Source organism: Pinus tabuliformis, chromosome X (genome assembly GCF_031772625.1).
Source record: "Pinus tabuliformis cultivar Carrire ecotype Pingquan chromosome X, CPIR1, whole genome shotgun sequence".
Lineage (NCBI taxonomy): Eukaryota > Viridiplantae > Streptophyta > Pinopsida > Pinales > Pinaceae > Pinus > Pinus tabuliformis.
This window is the reverse complement of record NC_142308.1, coordinates 1740015137-1740033230: the sequence shown is the minus strand read 5'-3', so window position 1 is coordinate 1740033230 and position 18094 is coordinate 1740015137. Positions and strand designations below refer to the sequence as shown.

The 18094-nt window shown below is 39.5% G+C and overlaps 1 protein-coding gene across 5 annotated transcripts in view; it reads right to left on the bottom strand.

Annotated features, from left to right (window-relative positions):
• Positions 1-3204: 3204 nt before the first annotated feature.
• Positions 3205-18094, bottom strand: part of LOC149146751 (uncharacterized) — a 374303-nt gene continuing 359413 nt past the window's right edge. For 4 of the 5 annotated variants that reach the window (XM_089446312.1, XM_089446315.1, XM_089446314.1 and 1 more), the window contains one exon: positions 3205-3825. In XM_089446312.1, the coding sequence (XP_089302438.1) occupies positions 3460-3825 (366 nt within the window). In that variant the 3' untranslated portion in view covers positions 3205-3459. The remainder of the gene's footprint in view (positions 3826-18094) is intronic. The other variant, XM_089446313.1, reaches the window with a different exon arrangement.

Here is an 18094-nt window from a genome sequence, read left to right as displayed (position 1 = left end):
AACCATATTAAACGGTCACCCCATATTTGTTAATCATGGAAATGTTTAAACTATATGATTGTTTTGTAATTATGTATACCCCCAATAAAGCCTACACATAAATAAAAGATGGGAAAAATGAGAGAATGAGAGAATAGAGGATCTCATATAATCAAAGAGACTTAAGATGATATTATTGGAGATAGCTAGGGGGGTGATTGGGTTGACTATCTAATTATGACATAATTGTTATGGTCACCTATTATGATACAAGGAACCATTGTATAATAAAAGAACACATAATAAAACAATTGAATACACTTTCCCCCTCAAAGGTTTCATGAGTATTTAACTCATGAAATATCCCTTGCATGACATGTATCTGATTGTTTTTACTACTGAATAATAATCCCAATATCTAATATTAAAACACTTGTGATGTTAAGCGCTTGATGTTAAAGGCCCTTATAACCCCATTGTTGGCCTTTATAACTCCATAGTTTGATGGTTATTATGGTTTGTTCAGTACTAAATATCTTTGGCATATAAAGAATGAAAATCTATCAAAAATTATTAAAAACTTTGCACACTTGATTCCATTTCAATGCGACCATCATAGTTAAATTAATTGTAGGCACATTTTTAACAAAGTGAACCTAGATGCAAGCTATGCAACAACAAATAACAACCTCTCTCTCTCTCTCTCTCTCTCTCTCTCTCTCTCTCTCTCTCTCTCTCTCTCTATATATATATATATATATATATATATATATATATATATATATATATATATATATATATATATATGATGTAGACTTATTAAACAAATAAAAACTCAACAAAGCATAAAAACATCCCTCTCTATCTTGTTATCATTCCATATATATATATATATATATATATATGATTTATGATGTAGAATTATTGAAAAAATAAAAACTCAAATACATGTTGGATGAGAGTTATTTATTGAATTGGTGTGTTGGTTCCTACATATTTAACAGGCTATGATGAAGTTACGTGATGTGATGTTAGTTGATGCTTATATCTGGTGTATGTACTAAATATCTTTGACATATAAAGAATGAAAATCTGTCAAAAATTATTAAAAACTTTGCACACTTGATTCCATTTCAATGTGACCATCATAGTTAAATTAATTGTGAGTGCATTTTTAACAAAGTGTAAAATCTAATGTTAACCTAGATGCAAGCTATGCAACAACAAATAACTCCCTCTATATTTTGTTATCATTCCCCATACATACATACATATATATATATATATATATATATATATATATATATATATATATATATATATATATATATATATATATATAATGATGTAGAATTATTAAACATATACAAACTCGACAAAGCATAAATGCATCCCTCTATCTTGTTATCATTCCACATATATATATATATGATGTAAAATTATTGAAAAAATAAAAACTCAAATACATGTTGGAAGATCTTTATCACATTACGAGAGGAAGCATAAAATATCTATTTCATAGGTTTCATGCTGAGAGCTTATGGTTGTGATCCATTGTTGGTGTAAAAGGACAAAGGCATTAGGTTATTTTAGACAGTATGATGGAACGTACTTTAAAATAGAGAACTTTCTTTTTAATGTGTTGTAATGAGGTTATTGTCCTTTTATTTTTTAAATAATATTAAAGCTACAATGAAAGTTATTTATTGAATTGGTGTGTTGGTTCCTACATATTTAACGGGCTATGATGAAGTTACATGATGTGATGTTAGTTGATGCTTATATCTGGTGTATGTCTAGGATGTATATTTGTTGGAGTGATAGCACCGAAATTATTGTGGCATGAAATACTAATACTAATAATAATTTATTTTTAAAGTCGCAATCATGCTAGACACCAAATTGGTGTATAAAGCTACAATGAGAGTTATTTATTGAATTGGTGTGTTGGTTCCTACATATTTAACGGGCTTTGATTAAGTTACATGATGTGATGTTAGTTGATGCTTATATTTTGTGCGTGTCTAGGATGTATATTTGCTAGAATGATAGCACGGAAATTATTGTGGCATGAAATACCAATAATAATAATAATTTATTTTTAAAGTCGCAATCATGCTAGACACCAAATTGGTGTATAGGACCTTGTTTGTGGCACAAGGAATCTCTACGTGCAATGATCTCTATGTGCACATTCTCTACTCCCTGGATTTTGAGCATGTGACTTCTCAAAAGAAAATGCATGCTCTCAACCATTAATCCCACTTAAATTGTACATACAAATTGTACAAGGTACACAATCCTAGCCATAGATTTAACAAGAATAAAATTGTATGATGCTGCCATCTGAGTGAGAGAGGGGATCTTATGGAAATCAATGAGAGTGGCTGCTTATTGAAATGCATTCTCTTATGGAAATCAATGAGTGGCTGCTTATTGAAATCAATGCATGAAGATGTTTCTGCATTGGTCACAGTTTTTCATAGAGAATGACAGTCCGAAAAAATATCAATATGCACCAAGAGAATCAATCTCATGAACTAAACATTCAAATAAATCAAAAGATCTACCATGGAATTCCCTTAACTTCTCTCATCTAAAAACAACCACCAAGAGAATCAATCTCATGAACTAAACTAAACATTCAAATAAATCGAAAGATCTACCATGGAATTCCCTTACCTTCTCTGATCTAAAACCAACCACCAAAAGAAAAACTTTATGTGAACCAATGGTGCAAGCATTCAAACAAATCGAGAGATCTAGCATGGAATTCCTTACCTTCTCTGACCTAAAAACAACAACCATAAGCAAAACTTCATGATAACCAATGGTGCAACCTTGCCGGTAAAAGTCACTAGTGATATACTATAAGACATAAATCCTTGACCATGTGCTACTCGCATTAACAAATTAACAAAAAAATCTGAATCAAAATATCTTTGTGTAATTGGATTTTTCTAGTCAATTCCACTACTATTCTTCTAGTGAATTTCAACCTCTCCAATTACTCTGCCAAACCCCAAATAGGAAAACATGAAGAGAAACATAAATCCCCAAAAATTGATGCCATACAAAATTAAGAAACAGTTCAATTATTTTGTCAAGCCTCGTGACAGCCTCTAACATGCTCACAGTCCAGCATGTGAACTAATCTGCACTGCCCTCAATTTGAAAATCAATGGCACAGTCATTAGAAGCTTTTTACAGGGAAATTTGTCGAAACTCCACTGAGTTGAGTTTATGTTTTATGCATAACATTTGACTCGAGCTCCTTTCAAAGAGGACTGTCAAATTATCCGTTGAAAAACTAAAGCTACAATTAATTTACGGAAATCAATTTAAGATTAGAACTAGAACGAACCTTTTGGAAAAATCTCTCTGATAACTTCGAGATACAACTCTTCTCAATAGATTACAACAGAAAATGGGGACCAAAAGAACATAAATATGATTGACAATCCAAGAAAGCAGCGAAAGTTAAGTTAGCTGATAACTGAATAGTGACTTGACTGGTTTTGATGATGATAACTGATATGCAAAAGGAGATTTAGCAGGTTTTTGAACTGGTTCATCGCTGGCATTTTCTGGACCTCGAGAATCTTCTTTGCCCACATTGGATTCTTCCATACTTGAGTAAGTGCGTGTAGGTGGACTCGGACTTTCGCCATCATTTTTAGAAAGATCCAGATAATTGTCTAATCCAGAATGCTGTTTTGTCACCTGCATCTCTTCATTTTCCGCATTTTCACGGGTTTTAGGACTATCAAACGTAGAGTTCATTTGGTTAGTCACAGTTTCCCTTCTTTCATGGGCATCATGTGAATCCTGCAAGACAAAAGGATGCTACAAAAATAGTTAGTTTTACAAAATTCCAATATTCACTCAGTTTCTACATTAAATATCTTCGTTTAGACAGTTAAAACAAAAGCAAGCAATACCGCTTGGTTGGGATTCTAAATCTGCAGAAAAGGAATAAGAAAATAAGAAAATATCATTTTGACTTAAAGACGGTACTATATGTTCTTTTAAAAATCTCGTGCATAGCACAGCTTGCACAACTATCTAAACTTCAAAATAAGGAAGCATCATATGAAAGATCGTTCACACTGCAATGCACCCAAAGCTACAATTTTGGACTGAAAATGAAACCAATTTCATCAAGAAACAATATATTTGCACTTGACATATATAAAAGGAAGGATATAAACAATCACAACGTCATTCATGAATTGTCATGAATCTCATATTCCAACTTGCATTGTGTATACATAAAAAACTGCATGTGAACAGAAAAGATGGAGGTGAAGCAAAGTATACAAACGGAAACTAAAATGCCTCCACCTAACAATGATAACTCAAATCAAAATGTGGGCGCTCCTGAGGTTCTTTATACACAGAGGATCATTTACACAATGTTTAAAGCATAACTAATCATCTAAGTCACCAGGGACATGCAAATACGAGTGTCAGACATGGGGCATGGCGACCCCCCCAAACAGTACAAGAACATGTTACATATCATATTATGATATTAGATACAACCGCTTATATCATACATGCACATTGTAATTTGCAACATTATGCATACAATCATTATTCATAATTATCGATGATGCAAGTTTACAACTTATTTGTAAGTTTTAACCCTGTACATAGATTATTTGCAAATGAATTCTTAAAATAGAAAATAAACAATGACAAAAGCATAAAACATAAAACAAATATACACGGAGATTTTTCCTTGGATCCCAAAACCAAGGTTACCAAATTGATTTTTCATTATATTTTTTTTAATGTTCCAACACATATATATACATGTTGAAACATTCATAAATCTCAATCCATTAACCCTGGATTAGAACATAACCGTAGTTCCCTTGACCAGGGACATGCAAATACGAGTGTCAGACATGGGGCATGGCGACCCCCCCAAACAGTACACGAAGAACATGTTACATATCATATTATGATATTAGATACATCCGCTTATATCATACATGCACATTGTAATCTGCAACATTATGCATACAATCATGATTCATAATTATCGATGATACAAGTTTACAACTTATTTGTAAGTTTTAACCCTGTACAGAAATTATTTGCAAATGAATTCTTAAAACAGAAAATAAACAATGACAAAAGCATAAAACATAAAACAAATATACAAGGAGATTTTTCCTTGGATCCCAAAACCAAGATTACCAGATTGATTTTTCATTATATTCTTTTTAATGTTCCAACACATATATATACATGTTGAAGCATTCATAAATCTCAATCCATTAACCCTGGATTAGAACATAATCGTAGTTCCCTTGACCGGATCTACAAAATACCATGGGCAAAAAACCATCATGCCCAAAACCGTTTGAAACCCATGCACAAAACCATAGGTAGGTCTTCCCACTTAATATAGGGTCCAAAAAAAAATCCCAGCGCGTTGTCCCAAACCCCGTGCACAGGGGCTATAGCGCCCCCTGCAAACCTCCCCGAAGGGGGGGGCTACCTCCCCCCCTCTAAACCCCCGCTTCGCAGTGGGGCTAGTCGTGGAAAGAATGTAACACACGCCCAACATTCTCCCACTTCTTGTTTTCTTTTCCACACATGGGGTCACAGGAGAGCTTAGTCATTGGTCCACCCCTACAACGCCCATTGTTTCTCTACACCAAGAAAACTTCTCAGTGCTCACAGACTTTGTCAATGCATCTGCAGTATTCAACATCTTTTTGTCCTCAACCATATCCCTCACAAAGTGATACTGAACATCAATGTACTTTGTCTTTGAATGATAAGTAGGATCCTTTGCCAAAAAAATTGCACTTCGGCTGTCACAGTCTATTCTTATAGCTCAATGTACTTACCCCATACTTGAACACAATCTCTGCAACCAATCTGCTTTCTTGCTTGCATGAGTGGCTGCCATGTATTCTGCCTCTGTAGTTGAAAGTGCCACTCCAGTCTCTTGCTCATCCAATTGAGTGCACCTGCAAATAGGTTAATCACATACCCACCTATAAATTTCCTTTGATCCAGATCTCCAGCACAGTCTGCATCAACAAAGCCACAGATGTCCAAAACTCTATCCAATCCTATGTTGAAATTTGGTACCGGAGGACAGGTGTTTCCCTAAGGCTTTGATCTTTGGCCTAAGGAAAAGTGTCCAAAAGAATTTAATTTTTCTCCTAAAGTGACTTTATAATTTTTATAAAATCAAATCTAATTTAAAAGTGACTTTAAGTGATAAAGTTACTAAAGTCTAATTTTAAAGTGAATTTAATAAAGTCAATGTAAAATTATAAAGGAAAAGTGACTTTGGCAATAAATGACTAAGTGGGCCTTTATTAAAGTGGGGTGAATTAAAAAATAGAAAATGAGATTTAAATGAACATTTAATCTCAACCCTAGATCTCAATCTATTTCAGCCATTGGATTTAGGGATTCCCAAAAAGTCACTTAGGGTTAGATTAAAGGAGGGAAATGAGGAAAAGGTCATTCATTCTTTCATGAGTAGATTGAGAGAAAGAGAGCATGAGAGCAAGGGAGATTTTTGGACAGTGAGGAGAAGGAGACAGCAACTTGGCACACATTCCAAGGCAGTGTTTAAGCAAGTCCGTACAGCTGAGTTAGCACACAGTGAAAGGCAGGTTTTGGGCATGATTTTCTAGAAAGGCCGTACAGTGATTTTGGTTCAGATTCCAAGGAGGCCATACAACAAGTTAGCACAAAAATCGATGAGCAGAAAATCTGTATGTTACTGGCACATTTTTCAAGGGAGGTCGTACAGCAAGTGGCTGTACATTGGCACTCTTTTCTAGATAGAAATCTGTACAGCCGTACTGTTGTTTTCTACACAAAAATAGAGGAAAACTGTACAACAGCATTTATGGCACCATGCACGATTTTCTAAGCAGTCCGTACAGCAGCATTTAAGGCTGAAATTTGGGCACAAAAATCGAGGAGGCCGTACAGCGTTTATTGTTGTTATGTTTTGTTGTTTGCAAGTTTTTCCAGTTCGCTGAGAGGCACGGAAAACGAAATAAGTTGTAAAAGTTTGTTTGCTGATCTTTGCTGAATATTTCTCTTACTGTAAAAGCATTTTCCAGAAATAAGAAGGAGCTTGCGAACTGGTTTTCCCCAAGAGTTGTAGGGGGTTTTTCCAGAGTCACCTTGACCAAAAATCACTGTGTTTAAATGTGTTGAATGGCTGTTTGTATGTACTGATATTTATTTCTGCATTTTCCAGCATTCTATTATATTTCCAGAATTTGTGTTTTCAGCGAAATTTATTTTCCAGTTGTTGAATGTATGGATATGGAAAATGGCATTTAACTATTTTGGAGAAATAAGGTGAAACTGAAAACTGGGGTGGGAAATGAGAAATTTTTACATGGTATCAGAGCTTGAGTGCCGAAACGCAGTTTGGAACAGCAAGGAGGAAAATTACAGCCTGCTGATTTTTCACTCAGAAAATTCCAGCAAGCTGATTTTTCACTACAGCAATGCTATTTCTCAGTTTTAGAACAGCAGGATGTCATTGGGATTGAGGGTGGAGGATACGTTGGATGGGCATACCAATTACAGCGTTTGGAAGGAGAAAATGTAGAGTATCTTTGAGGAGGCAGAAGTCTGGGACATTACGGTGCATACCACACAGAACCCTGTTGTTGTGCCTACTGATGCTACTCAGTTGGCTACTTATAATAGAAAGAACAACAAGGGTAAGAGATTGATTCTAGACAGTCAAAGACCATTGCATTCCTCATGTGAGAGGAAAGAGAAATGCCCATGAGATGTGAACAGCATTGTCCAATCTCTACCAGAGTACCAATGAGAACCGGAAAATGGTCCTGAAGGAGAAGCTGAAGACCATTAAAATGGGTAATGATAATGCAGCGGGATATCTCACAAAAATGACTAATGTGAGAGATGAGTTGGCAGCTAAGTCACATGACACGAGGACACGAGACACGTTTTATATATATTTAATAAAAATATATATATATATATACCGAAATATAGTTTTTTATCCATATTAAATTGCAGGTTGTAGCTTATCTAATCAAATTAAAATATAATTACTTCTCAAAGTTCATAGTTCACTTTAAAAAAATAAATAGAATCAAAATTTACAACTTACAAGCACATAAGAATAGATATTAAAACCATAAAATGCAGATTTTCCATTAAGTCATCAAAATCAAAATGTATCACTGTTCAGTGCTTGCAATGTACATAGATAGATCATAGACTACAGTAGATACTGACTCCTGAGAGAATGCCAATGGAAAATACAAAAGAGTAGATACTAGATACAAAATAAGTAGGAATATCATAGCTCGGTACTGGTCCATGAGTCATGACTCATCACTCTATCAATAGTCCATGTCCTCTATGTCATAGTCACCATCACTGCCACTGCCATCTGACTGTACTCCATCCTCCTCCTCTATGCCCAATCCAGGATCTGCTGCTGTGGAGGATGACCCCTCAAGATGCTGTGTCTCATCATCAAAAGTCACTGGCTCTAGCACTGGGTCATTAAGATCCATGTTGGCTAATGCCAACTCAATACTGTCGTCCAAGCCCATATCATCAGGAAACACATCCCACATCTTTGTTTTTCCCTTTAACCACTCCTGTCTCTGCCTGTAAATAAGACGAAGGTTGGTGTGCACATACACCATTGTCTCCGCCCTGGATTGCTCAAGCCTGCTCTTTTTCAAACTATATAGATTCCCGTAAGTGCTCCAATTCCTCTCACAACAAGAAGATGAAGTAATTTGAGAGAGGACCCTCAAGGTTAACTGTTGTAGAATAGGGCATGCTGCCCCATGAGTTGCCCACCATGCATAGCCACTTTTGACCCCCCTATCTCCAAGTACATCATACGCCCCAAATCTTCTGGTGCCAGTGGAGAACTCTACAAAGCCTTCCTCCACCTCAAGAAAAGACGTGTTATCCTGAAACATCCTTCTGAATGCTATCTTCCTCCCCTGTGAAATCTCTCCATCCATGTGAGGAGGGTATCTGTGTGAGGTCCCACCATGGAGCCACTCTTGACTGTAGTACTTGGGATTCAAAGAGTGAGTTAAGCAATGCAAAGGTGTGCAATTCTTATCCCACCTAGAGATAAGAATATCCTGTATGGTGGACCATAAGCTCTCTGATGATGTCTCATATGCAGGGCACTCATTCTCCATAACAATAGTCTTCACAGACTCAATCATGGAATCCCAACCCTCATAAACCTCTCCTAAGATGGGCTGGTCCGTGTCTACAAACCGCAAGAAAGAAATGATAGGGTTCATGATCTTTATGGTAAGATCCACCCTTTCCCACCAACCATCATCTAACACTATGTCCTTTACCTTTTTTGACGCTGTTTGATCCGTCTTTCTCCAAAAAGACCAAAGATCTGAAATAACCATGGCCCCAAGAGCGGCCTTCACCTCCTTCAACCTCTTAAGCATGATGAATGAGGAAGCAAACCGAGTATCTACAATCTTCAACAAGGATAGATGTGTGTACTCTTTATATATTGTGAGGGCATTGGTATGGTTTTGCACAAAATTTCGGATATGGCGTGCATCCTCAATAAGATTGCCAATACATGTCACATTTGAAGCAATAGATTTGAGTGCCAAATTCAAAGAGTGAACAATGCATGGTGTCCAAAATATTTGTGGATATTTAGTTTCCACAATCAAGCCAGCTGCTTTGCAAACAGGTGCATTATCTGTGATAATTTGCACACAACTTTCAATGCCTACTTCTTCAATAACTTTAATAAACAGCTCACCCATATATTGTGCATCTTTGTATTGTCCAAGAGCATCAACTGCTTTCAAGAAAACCGGTCCATTTTGAGAATATACCATGAAATTGATGAGAGGATGGCGTGCTGTATCTGTCCATCCATCAGAGACAATACTGACACCAGATGAGATCCATGATGATTTAATAGGTTGTAGAATTTTATCCACCTCCTTCCTTGCCTTCACCAACAATGTGGTTCTAAGTTTTTCTGAACTTGGAGGCACATACCCAATTGGAGCCCTATCAACTAGAGCTCGACACATCTCAATAAACATAGGAGACCGTGCAACATTAAAAGAAATGAAGTTGAGATAGAAAAAGAATGCCAATGTAAGATCAACCTCATCTCGCTGCTCACGCTGAAAAATCTTGTCCATTGGACCACTATAAGTTTGGGCTGCCCTCTTTTTTGTTGGCTGAATTTCTTTTCTCCCAAATCTACTAATATTAGAATTCCTCAAGAATGGAAGAGGATCTTCATTTTTACTAGTTTTCCTGCTTGCTGCCACCACATTCACAGAGCCAGCTGCATCCTCCCTTGCCAAATCCATTCTTTCGTCCTGACTGATAGTTTTGCATGCTCCAATTCCACAAGGAAGGCCCAACAAATGGCCCCTAACTCGATTGTAAGTGCTCTTAAATTCACCCTTGCAGAAATTACAAGACCAATGCACATTCCCTCCCGGACCAGTCTTTGGCACTTGCTTCTTGGTTACATACTTCCAGAGAGGGTATTTTTTTAGCTGTGCTTGTTGTCTTGCTGCAGCAGCATCATATGTTAATGTTGGCTGAGAAACACCTACAGCTTCACTTGAAGCACTTGGGGCACTATGACCAACAGAAGGTGAAACAGAAACTGAAACACTTGGAGTTGGAGGGCGGGGACCACGAAAAGCACTGCCCTTCCTTTGACCTCTGCCGGCTGCCTTGGATGATTGAGCCATTAATGTGAGAACTGTTATAAATTCCACACACCTTCACCTACAAAAAAAACAATTAAAGTCTTGTTGTTTCTTACTGTCTGTAAATTGTCAATTTGTCACAAACCGCAATAATTATGAATTTGACACTCCTTTACACAGGTAAGAGGATGACTATTTACTATTTAGTATTGAAATTTGACAGTTTATAAAATTATATCAGTGTGCACTGTGCAGTGAGGTGTGCACTGTGTAGTGGTTATAGTTTGCATCAGGCCCGAAGTCATCCTGAGGCCCTACAATACCCCTGAGATAACTGCGGGAGGGTTTCATGAGCCCACTGTTTCACTCTGTGACCAGATCTGAAATTTCCTGAGGAAGTTGTGCCACTGTAACAGAGATTTGGGAGGGTTTCTGAGGCTCCACAGGAAAGTTATTTTTACTCTGTAACAAGTCCGCAGTCACTAAGGACTCAAAACATGTTCACAGATTTTACAACTCTATATTCAATCCCATTGTGGTGTTTGGTTCAGCAGCATCCTAAAATTTACGGAGAATGGAAAAGCGATATCAGTTTTGCAATTTTCCTTACCTTGAAAATAACGTAAATAAATTGCTGTTCTAGAAATTGTTTTCTGTTGTTCTGTAATCCATTGCCACAGATAGGGATATAACTCTTGCCTGTAGCCAAAAGAGCTGCAAGTCTCCTTAAAGGAAGAAACTTTCACACTCCCCACAGACTCAACACCAGCCCTTTCCATTCAGTAGGTGGTGTGCATGTATTCTGTCACATGCAAACGGGACAGACCAATACTGACAACTCATGTACTAATTGCAAATCAGTTCAGGTAGATATGATACGGAGTCTTTCGAATGTTAATAAACTTAGCAGTGAGCACCCTTCTGTTTTAACATGAGAGCACACAAATGCCACTAAGCACAGAAACTGTGCATAACCTTACAGAAGACTGAAGAGTGGAAAATTGGAAATCCACGAGTCAGCAAAGGCATGAGATTGCCTGCGGCAACTACTTTTGGCTCCATTGTTATCACTAGAACCAACCAGATTCAGCTTGCAACTACAGTAATTTAAGAGACTAGGACTCATATATAAGCCAATGCCAAGGACTGATATATAAGTTTATAACGCTTACTGGTTTAACGCTCCACACGACAGAACACTCCCGCAGCTCGCTCCACACGACAGAACACTCCAGACAACCGATAATAGGCCGGAATAGACCGACGGTTACCTTATAAGTTATAACTTATAAACCACGCTTTTTTTAATACGTATTCAAAAAGCGAAATACGTTAGGGCAACGTATTTTATTCACCAAATACTCGTATTCCAAATGTATGACACGACTCGAAAACGGCGAATACGCGTATTCCAAATGTATGACACGACTCGAAAACGTAGAATACGTATTCTATTTTTATGACACGTTAAAAAACGTATTGGACACGTATTCGGGCCGTTTTCGTGTCCAATACGCAAAATACGGGACACGGGACCCTAGGTGACGTGTCCTGTGACTTAGGTTGGCAGCAATTGGAGAAGTCATTCCACCCACTGAGTTGGTGTGGATTGCAGTGAATGGCCTCCCCCGATCATGGATGAACTTTGTTGATGGGGTTTGTGCACATGAGACCCTTCGCACATGGGAGAGGTTTTGGGATGATTGCATTCAGACAGAGATCAGGAAAGGTCAGCTTGGGGCAGCCAAGCCAATTGAACAGGATAAGGATGTAGCACTGTTGGTAGGAGGCAAAAAAGGAAAAGGGAAGAAGCAGGCTTCCACAAGCAACGGTGGGGGCAAAGACAAATGTAAAGGTAAACAGGGTAACACACAGAAGGACTATTCCAAGGTGAAGTGTTGGAATTGTCAAAAGATGGGACATTATGCAGTTGTGTGTCCGGAGAAGAAGAAGAAGAAGGGGAAGAACCAGAGCTTGGCAGCTTCAGTAGAGGTTGAGGACTTTGCAAATCATTTTGACCGAGAGTTTGGGTTCACTGCGTGTGAGTCCTCTAGTGCAGGATCACCTGCCACACAGGTTCAGAGGGAGCATGCTTTTCCCTCGATTAACGGAGCATCTTCGGGTATCTGGTATGTGGACAGTGGAGCTTCATGTCACATGACAGGAGTTCGTGAGTACTTCTCAGAGCTTTCAGAGAGTGGCACTGATATGGATGTAGTACTCGGTAATGACAGAGTTGTTAGAGCAGTCGGTGTGGGGACACTGACATTTCAGAGAGTCCAAACCTCCCTTGAAGGTGTCAAATATTCTTTATGTGCCAGGGATGAGGAAGAACCTCATATCCGTCTCAGCTTGGGAGGACAGAGGATATGAGGTACTGTTCAGGGGAGGACAGGTGTTGATGTATCCCAGGGGTACTCCAGCTGATTCAGCTAGAGTGATAGGTGTACGCCATGCAAAAGTGTACAAGTTTGCATTCCAACCCCTTTTGGCATTGAGCAGTAGTACCGACAGCAGAGCTAGCAGTTCTGAGTTGTGTGATATTTGGCACCACGGGATGGGGCATATGTATCATGGAGCCTTGAGGACCTTGCAGGAGATCACTACAGGTGTACCAGATTTCAGTACTAATCACTTTGATACTTGCAGAGGATGTGTGATGGGCAAGTTTGCCAAATCCCCTTTTCCCAACAGTGACAGCATAGCGACTGGGATACTTGATTTGATTCATTCCGATGTGAGCGGTTGGATGTCTCATGTTTCCTTCAGTGGATATGAGTACTATGTTTTATTCATTGATGATCACTCCAGGAGGACCTAGATTTATTTCTTGAAGACCAAGAGTGAGGTCTTCAAGCGGTTTCAGGAGTTTAAAGCTCTTGTGGAGACACAGACAGGTCAGAAGATCAAGTCCCTGAGGTCGGACAATGGGGGAGAGTACACCCTTGGAGCGTTTGTTGACTATTGTGCAGAGGCAGGCATTAGGAGGGAGTTCACTGTTCCTTACAACCCCCAGCAGAACAGGGTTGCGGAGAGGAAGAACAGATCCATCGGAGGAGCTGCCAAAGCCATGTTACATGATCAGGGGTTGCCATTGTTCTTGTGGGCAGAGGCCTGCAACACAGCTGTTTATTTGCAGAACAAGAGTCCGCATCATGCCTTGGAGCAGATGACTCTGGAGGAGGCTTTTTCTGGGAAGAAGCCTAATATTGGTCATCTTCGTATCTTTGGGTGCATTACATATTCCTACATACCCAAGGAGAAGAGGACCAAACTAGAGCCCACCGCAGAGAAGGGTATCTTTGTGGGCTACAGTGAGACCTCAAAGGAATTTCGGATTTACATTCTTGCACAGAGGAAAGTTGTTGTCAGGCGAGATGTGAAGTTCGAGGAGGACAGGGCCTTTAAGAGGTCACGGGAGTTAGACTATCTGGATCAGCCAGACCCTCAGCAGCAGTTGAGTCAATCGCAGGGATCCAGTGGGCAGGGATCAGGAGAATCCGGAGGTACATCTATGAGGATGTCAGGTCCGTCAGTGAGCAGTGGCTCGCCAAGCCAGAGGGGTGGTGCTCCGGGTAGCATGCAGAGCAGTTCACTAGGGAGTCCACTGATGGACAGTTCACACGGTACCTCAACTTCTACAGGTTCAGGTGCAGGCAGGAAGACAGCAAACAAACAGTCAGGAGTTCAGGCTCCTGATGATGATGAGGATGAGGAGTTTCATTCTCCAATGGGAGAAGTACGCTCAGGGAAGAGGAAGCCCAAGTGGCTTCAGGACACCTTGAGAGATGCCACATCTGTTGCTGAGCCTAAGAGTTCGGTCAGAGAGAATAGACCACCTAAGAGGTTTTGTAGCTATATGGCAATGGCTACCAGCATCCTTGACTCTGAGCCTTCTAGCTATGAGGAGGCAGCTGGCCAGCAAGTCTAGAGAGAGGCCATGCAGGAGGAGTATTCTTCTATCATGAAGAATGATGTTTGGGAGGTGGTGCCGAGGCCTGAGGGCAAATCCGTGGTTACTTCCAGATGGATTTACAAGGTAAAGCATGCTGCAGATGGCAGCGTTAAGAAATTCAAAGCGAGGTTTGTGGCTAGAGGGTTCTCCCAGGTAGAGGGAGTTGATTATGAAGAGACCTTCGCTCCCGTGGCTCGATATACTTCGATCCGCTCCATTATATCGATAGCAGCAGAGATGGGTTGGAAGATCCACCAGATGGATTTGAAGATTGCATTTCTCAATGGCTTCATACAAGAGGAGGTGTACATTGAGCAGCCACAGGGCTTTGAGGTGCATGGGAAGGAGTCCCATGTATGCAGACTGAAGAAGGCCCTTTATGGCCTGAAGCAAGCTCCCAAAGCTTGGTACTCTAGGATAGATACATACTTGCAGGGGATGGGTTTCACAAAGAGTGAGGCAGATCCGAACCTTTACTATATTGTGATAGGTGAGGAGCCTCTCATTCTGGTGCTGTATGTGGATGACTTGGTCATTACAGGTGCAGAGAGACTCATAGAGCACTGCAAGAGATATCTTGCGGCGGAGTTTGAGATGAAAGACATCGGCTTGATGCATTACTTTTTGGGTTTGGAGGTGTGGCAGGAGGAGGGGCATTTCTTCTTGGGGCAGGGGAAGTATATTGTGGACATCCTTGGCAGATTCCAGATGGAGGATAGTAAACCCATGTCGACACCGATGATCACCAATTGGAAGAAGCTTCATGCTTCGGATTCCGAGTTGGTGGATCCCACATTGTACAGGCAGCTGCTTGGTTCCTTGATGTATTTGGTCAACACTAGACGAGATATTTGTTTTGCAGTGAACACGATGAGTCAGTTTATGTGTGAGCCTAGGAAGGTTCACTAGGTGGCTGCAAAACACATTTTGCGGTACTTGCAGGGGGACAGTGGACTATGGTCTGGACTACAGGCAGGGGGGTGGAGTGAGATTGGCAGGTTATACTGATTCTGATTGGGCAGGTTGTGCTTCTGATAGGAAGAGCATTTCAGGGTGTTGTTTTGGGTTGGGTTCGACAATAGTGTCATGGTTCAGCCGGAAGTAGCAGTGAGTAGCATTGAGTTCAGCGGAAGCAGAGTATATGGCAGTCAGTCTAGCTAGTTGTGAGGCCATCTGGCTTCGCAAGATGTTGTTTGGCTTATTTGGTCAACCGTTGAGACCTTCAGTTATTTACTGTGATAATCAGAGTTGCATTAAACTCACGGAGAATCCAATATTTCATGACAGGTCAAAGTATATCAGGATCAAATACCATTTCATCAGAGACTATGTTCAGAAGGGAGCTGTGAAGCTTGGGTATATTCCCATTGATGAGCAGGTTGCAGATATTCTTACCAAAGCCTTACCATGAGGCAAGCATGTCTACTTCAGAGACAAGATGGGTGTGGTGAGGAACACCTTCCTCGGTAAGAGGGAGTGTTGAAATTTGGTACCGAAGGACAGGTGGTTCCCTAAGGCTTTGATCTTTGGCCTAGGGAAAAGTGTCCAAAAGAATTGAATTTTTCTCCTAAAGTGACTTTATAATTTTTATAAAGTCAAATCTAATTTAAAAGTGACTTTAAGTGATAAAGTTACTAAAGTCTAATTTTAAAGTGACTTTAATAAAGTCAATGTAAAATTAAAAAAGAAAAGTGACTTTGGAAATAAATGACTAAGTGGGCCTTTATTAAAGTGGGGTGAATTAAAAATAGAAAGTGAGATTTAAATGAGCATTTAATCTCAGCCCTAGATCTCAATCTATTTCAGCCATTGGATTTAGGGATTCCCCAAAAGTCACTTAGGGTTAGATTAAAGGAGGGAAAGTAGGAAAAGGTCATTCATTCTTTCATGAGCAGATTGAGAGAATGAGAGCAAGAGAGCAAGGGATATTTCTAGACAGTGAGGAGAAGGAGGCAGCAGCTTGGCACACATTCCAAGGCAGCGTTTCATCAAGTCCGTACAGCTGAGTTAGCACACAGTGAAAGGCAGGTTTTGGGCACGATTTTCTAGAAAGGTCGTACAACAGTTTTGGTTAAAATTCCAAAGAGGTCGTACAACAAGTTAGCACAGAAATCGAGCAGAAAATCTGTAGGTTGCTGGCACATTTTTCAAGGGAAGCCGTACAGCAAGTGGTTGTACCTTAGCAAGCTTTTCTAGGCAAAAATCCGCACAACCGTACTGTTGTTTTCTGCACAGAAATCGAGGAAAATTGTACAACAACATTTTTGGCAGCGTGCACGCTTTTCTAGGCAGTCCGTACAACAACATTTAAGGCTAAAATTTGGGCACAAAAATTGAGGAGGTTGTACAGCATTTATTGTTGTTCTATTTTGTTGTTTGCAAGTTTTTCCAGTTGGCTGAGAGGCACAAAAAACGAGATAAGTTGTAAAAGTTTGCTTGCTGATTTTTGCTGAATATTTCTCTTACTGTAAAAGCATTTTCCAGAAATAAGGAGCTTTCAAACTGGTCGTCCCCAAGAGTTGTAGAGGGTTTTTCCAGGGTCACCTTAACCAAAAATCACTGTGTTTAAATGTGTTAAATGGTTGTTTGTATGTACTGATATTTATTTCTGCATTTTCCAGCGTTCTGTTATATTTCCAGAATTTGTGTTTTCAGCAAAATTTATTTTCCAGTGGTTGAATGTATGGATATGGGAAAGGGCATTTAACTATTTTGGAGAAATAAGGTGAAACTAAAAACCGAGGTGGGAAATGAGAAATTTTTACATCCTGGTCTTCCTTAGTAGCACAAACCATAATCACTAGTGCCACGCAAATACCTAAAAACCCACTTCAATGTTGTCCAATGCTCCTTCCCAAGTTTTGACATAAACCTGATCAATACTCCCACTGCATGTGCAATGTCTAGCCTAGTACAGACCATTGCATACATCAGGCTACCAACTGCACTTGCATATGGAACACGGGACATGTCCTCTCCCTCCTCTTGTGTATTGGGACACTGTTCAGCAGATAACTTTACACCTATAGGAATAGAAACCTTCAACGGTTTACTATCCCGCAATGAAATGTGATCAAAAGTCTCTGGTTACCATTTCATGTTTAGTAAACAATATCATGTTTACCATAACACGTGAACAAGATCTAATTATGTGGAGACATTATTTGTCCAAAGTTTGATTACCCACATGTTTTCACATCTCTGCACATGGTAACGTGTGGACTCTCAATCGGCGACTGTAACATAATAATCTCAAACCAACTGTGATTATTGCTAGGGTTTGGGTTTTGGCCCTATCGACCTTATCTCTGTCGATTCAATCAACCATTTTCCTTGGTGTTTTGACAGTTTTGCTCTGCTCTCCAACAAATTTCTTTCCATTTCTCTGTACGAGCTAGACTTGGAATTAGTGTTAATTCCTTTGCTCTTCAGGACT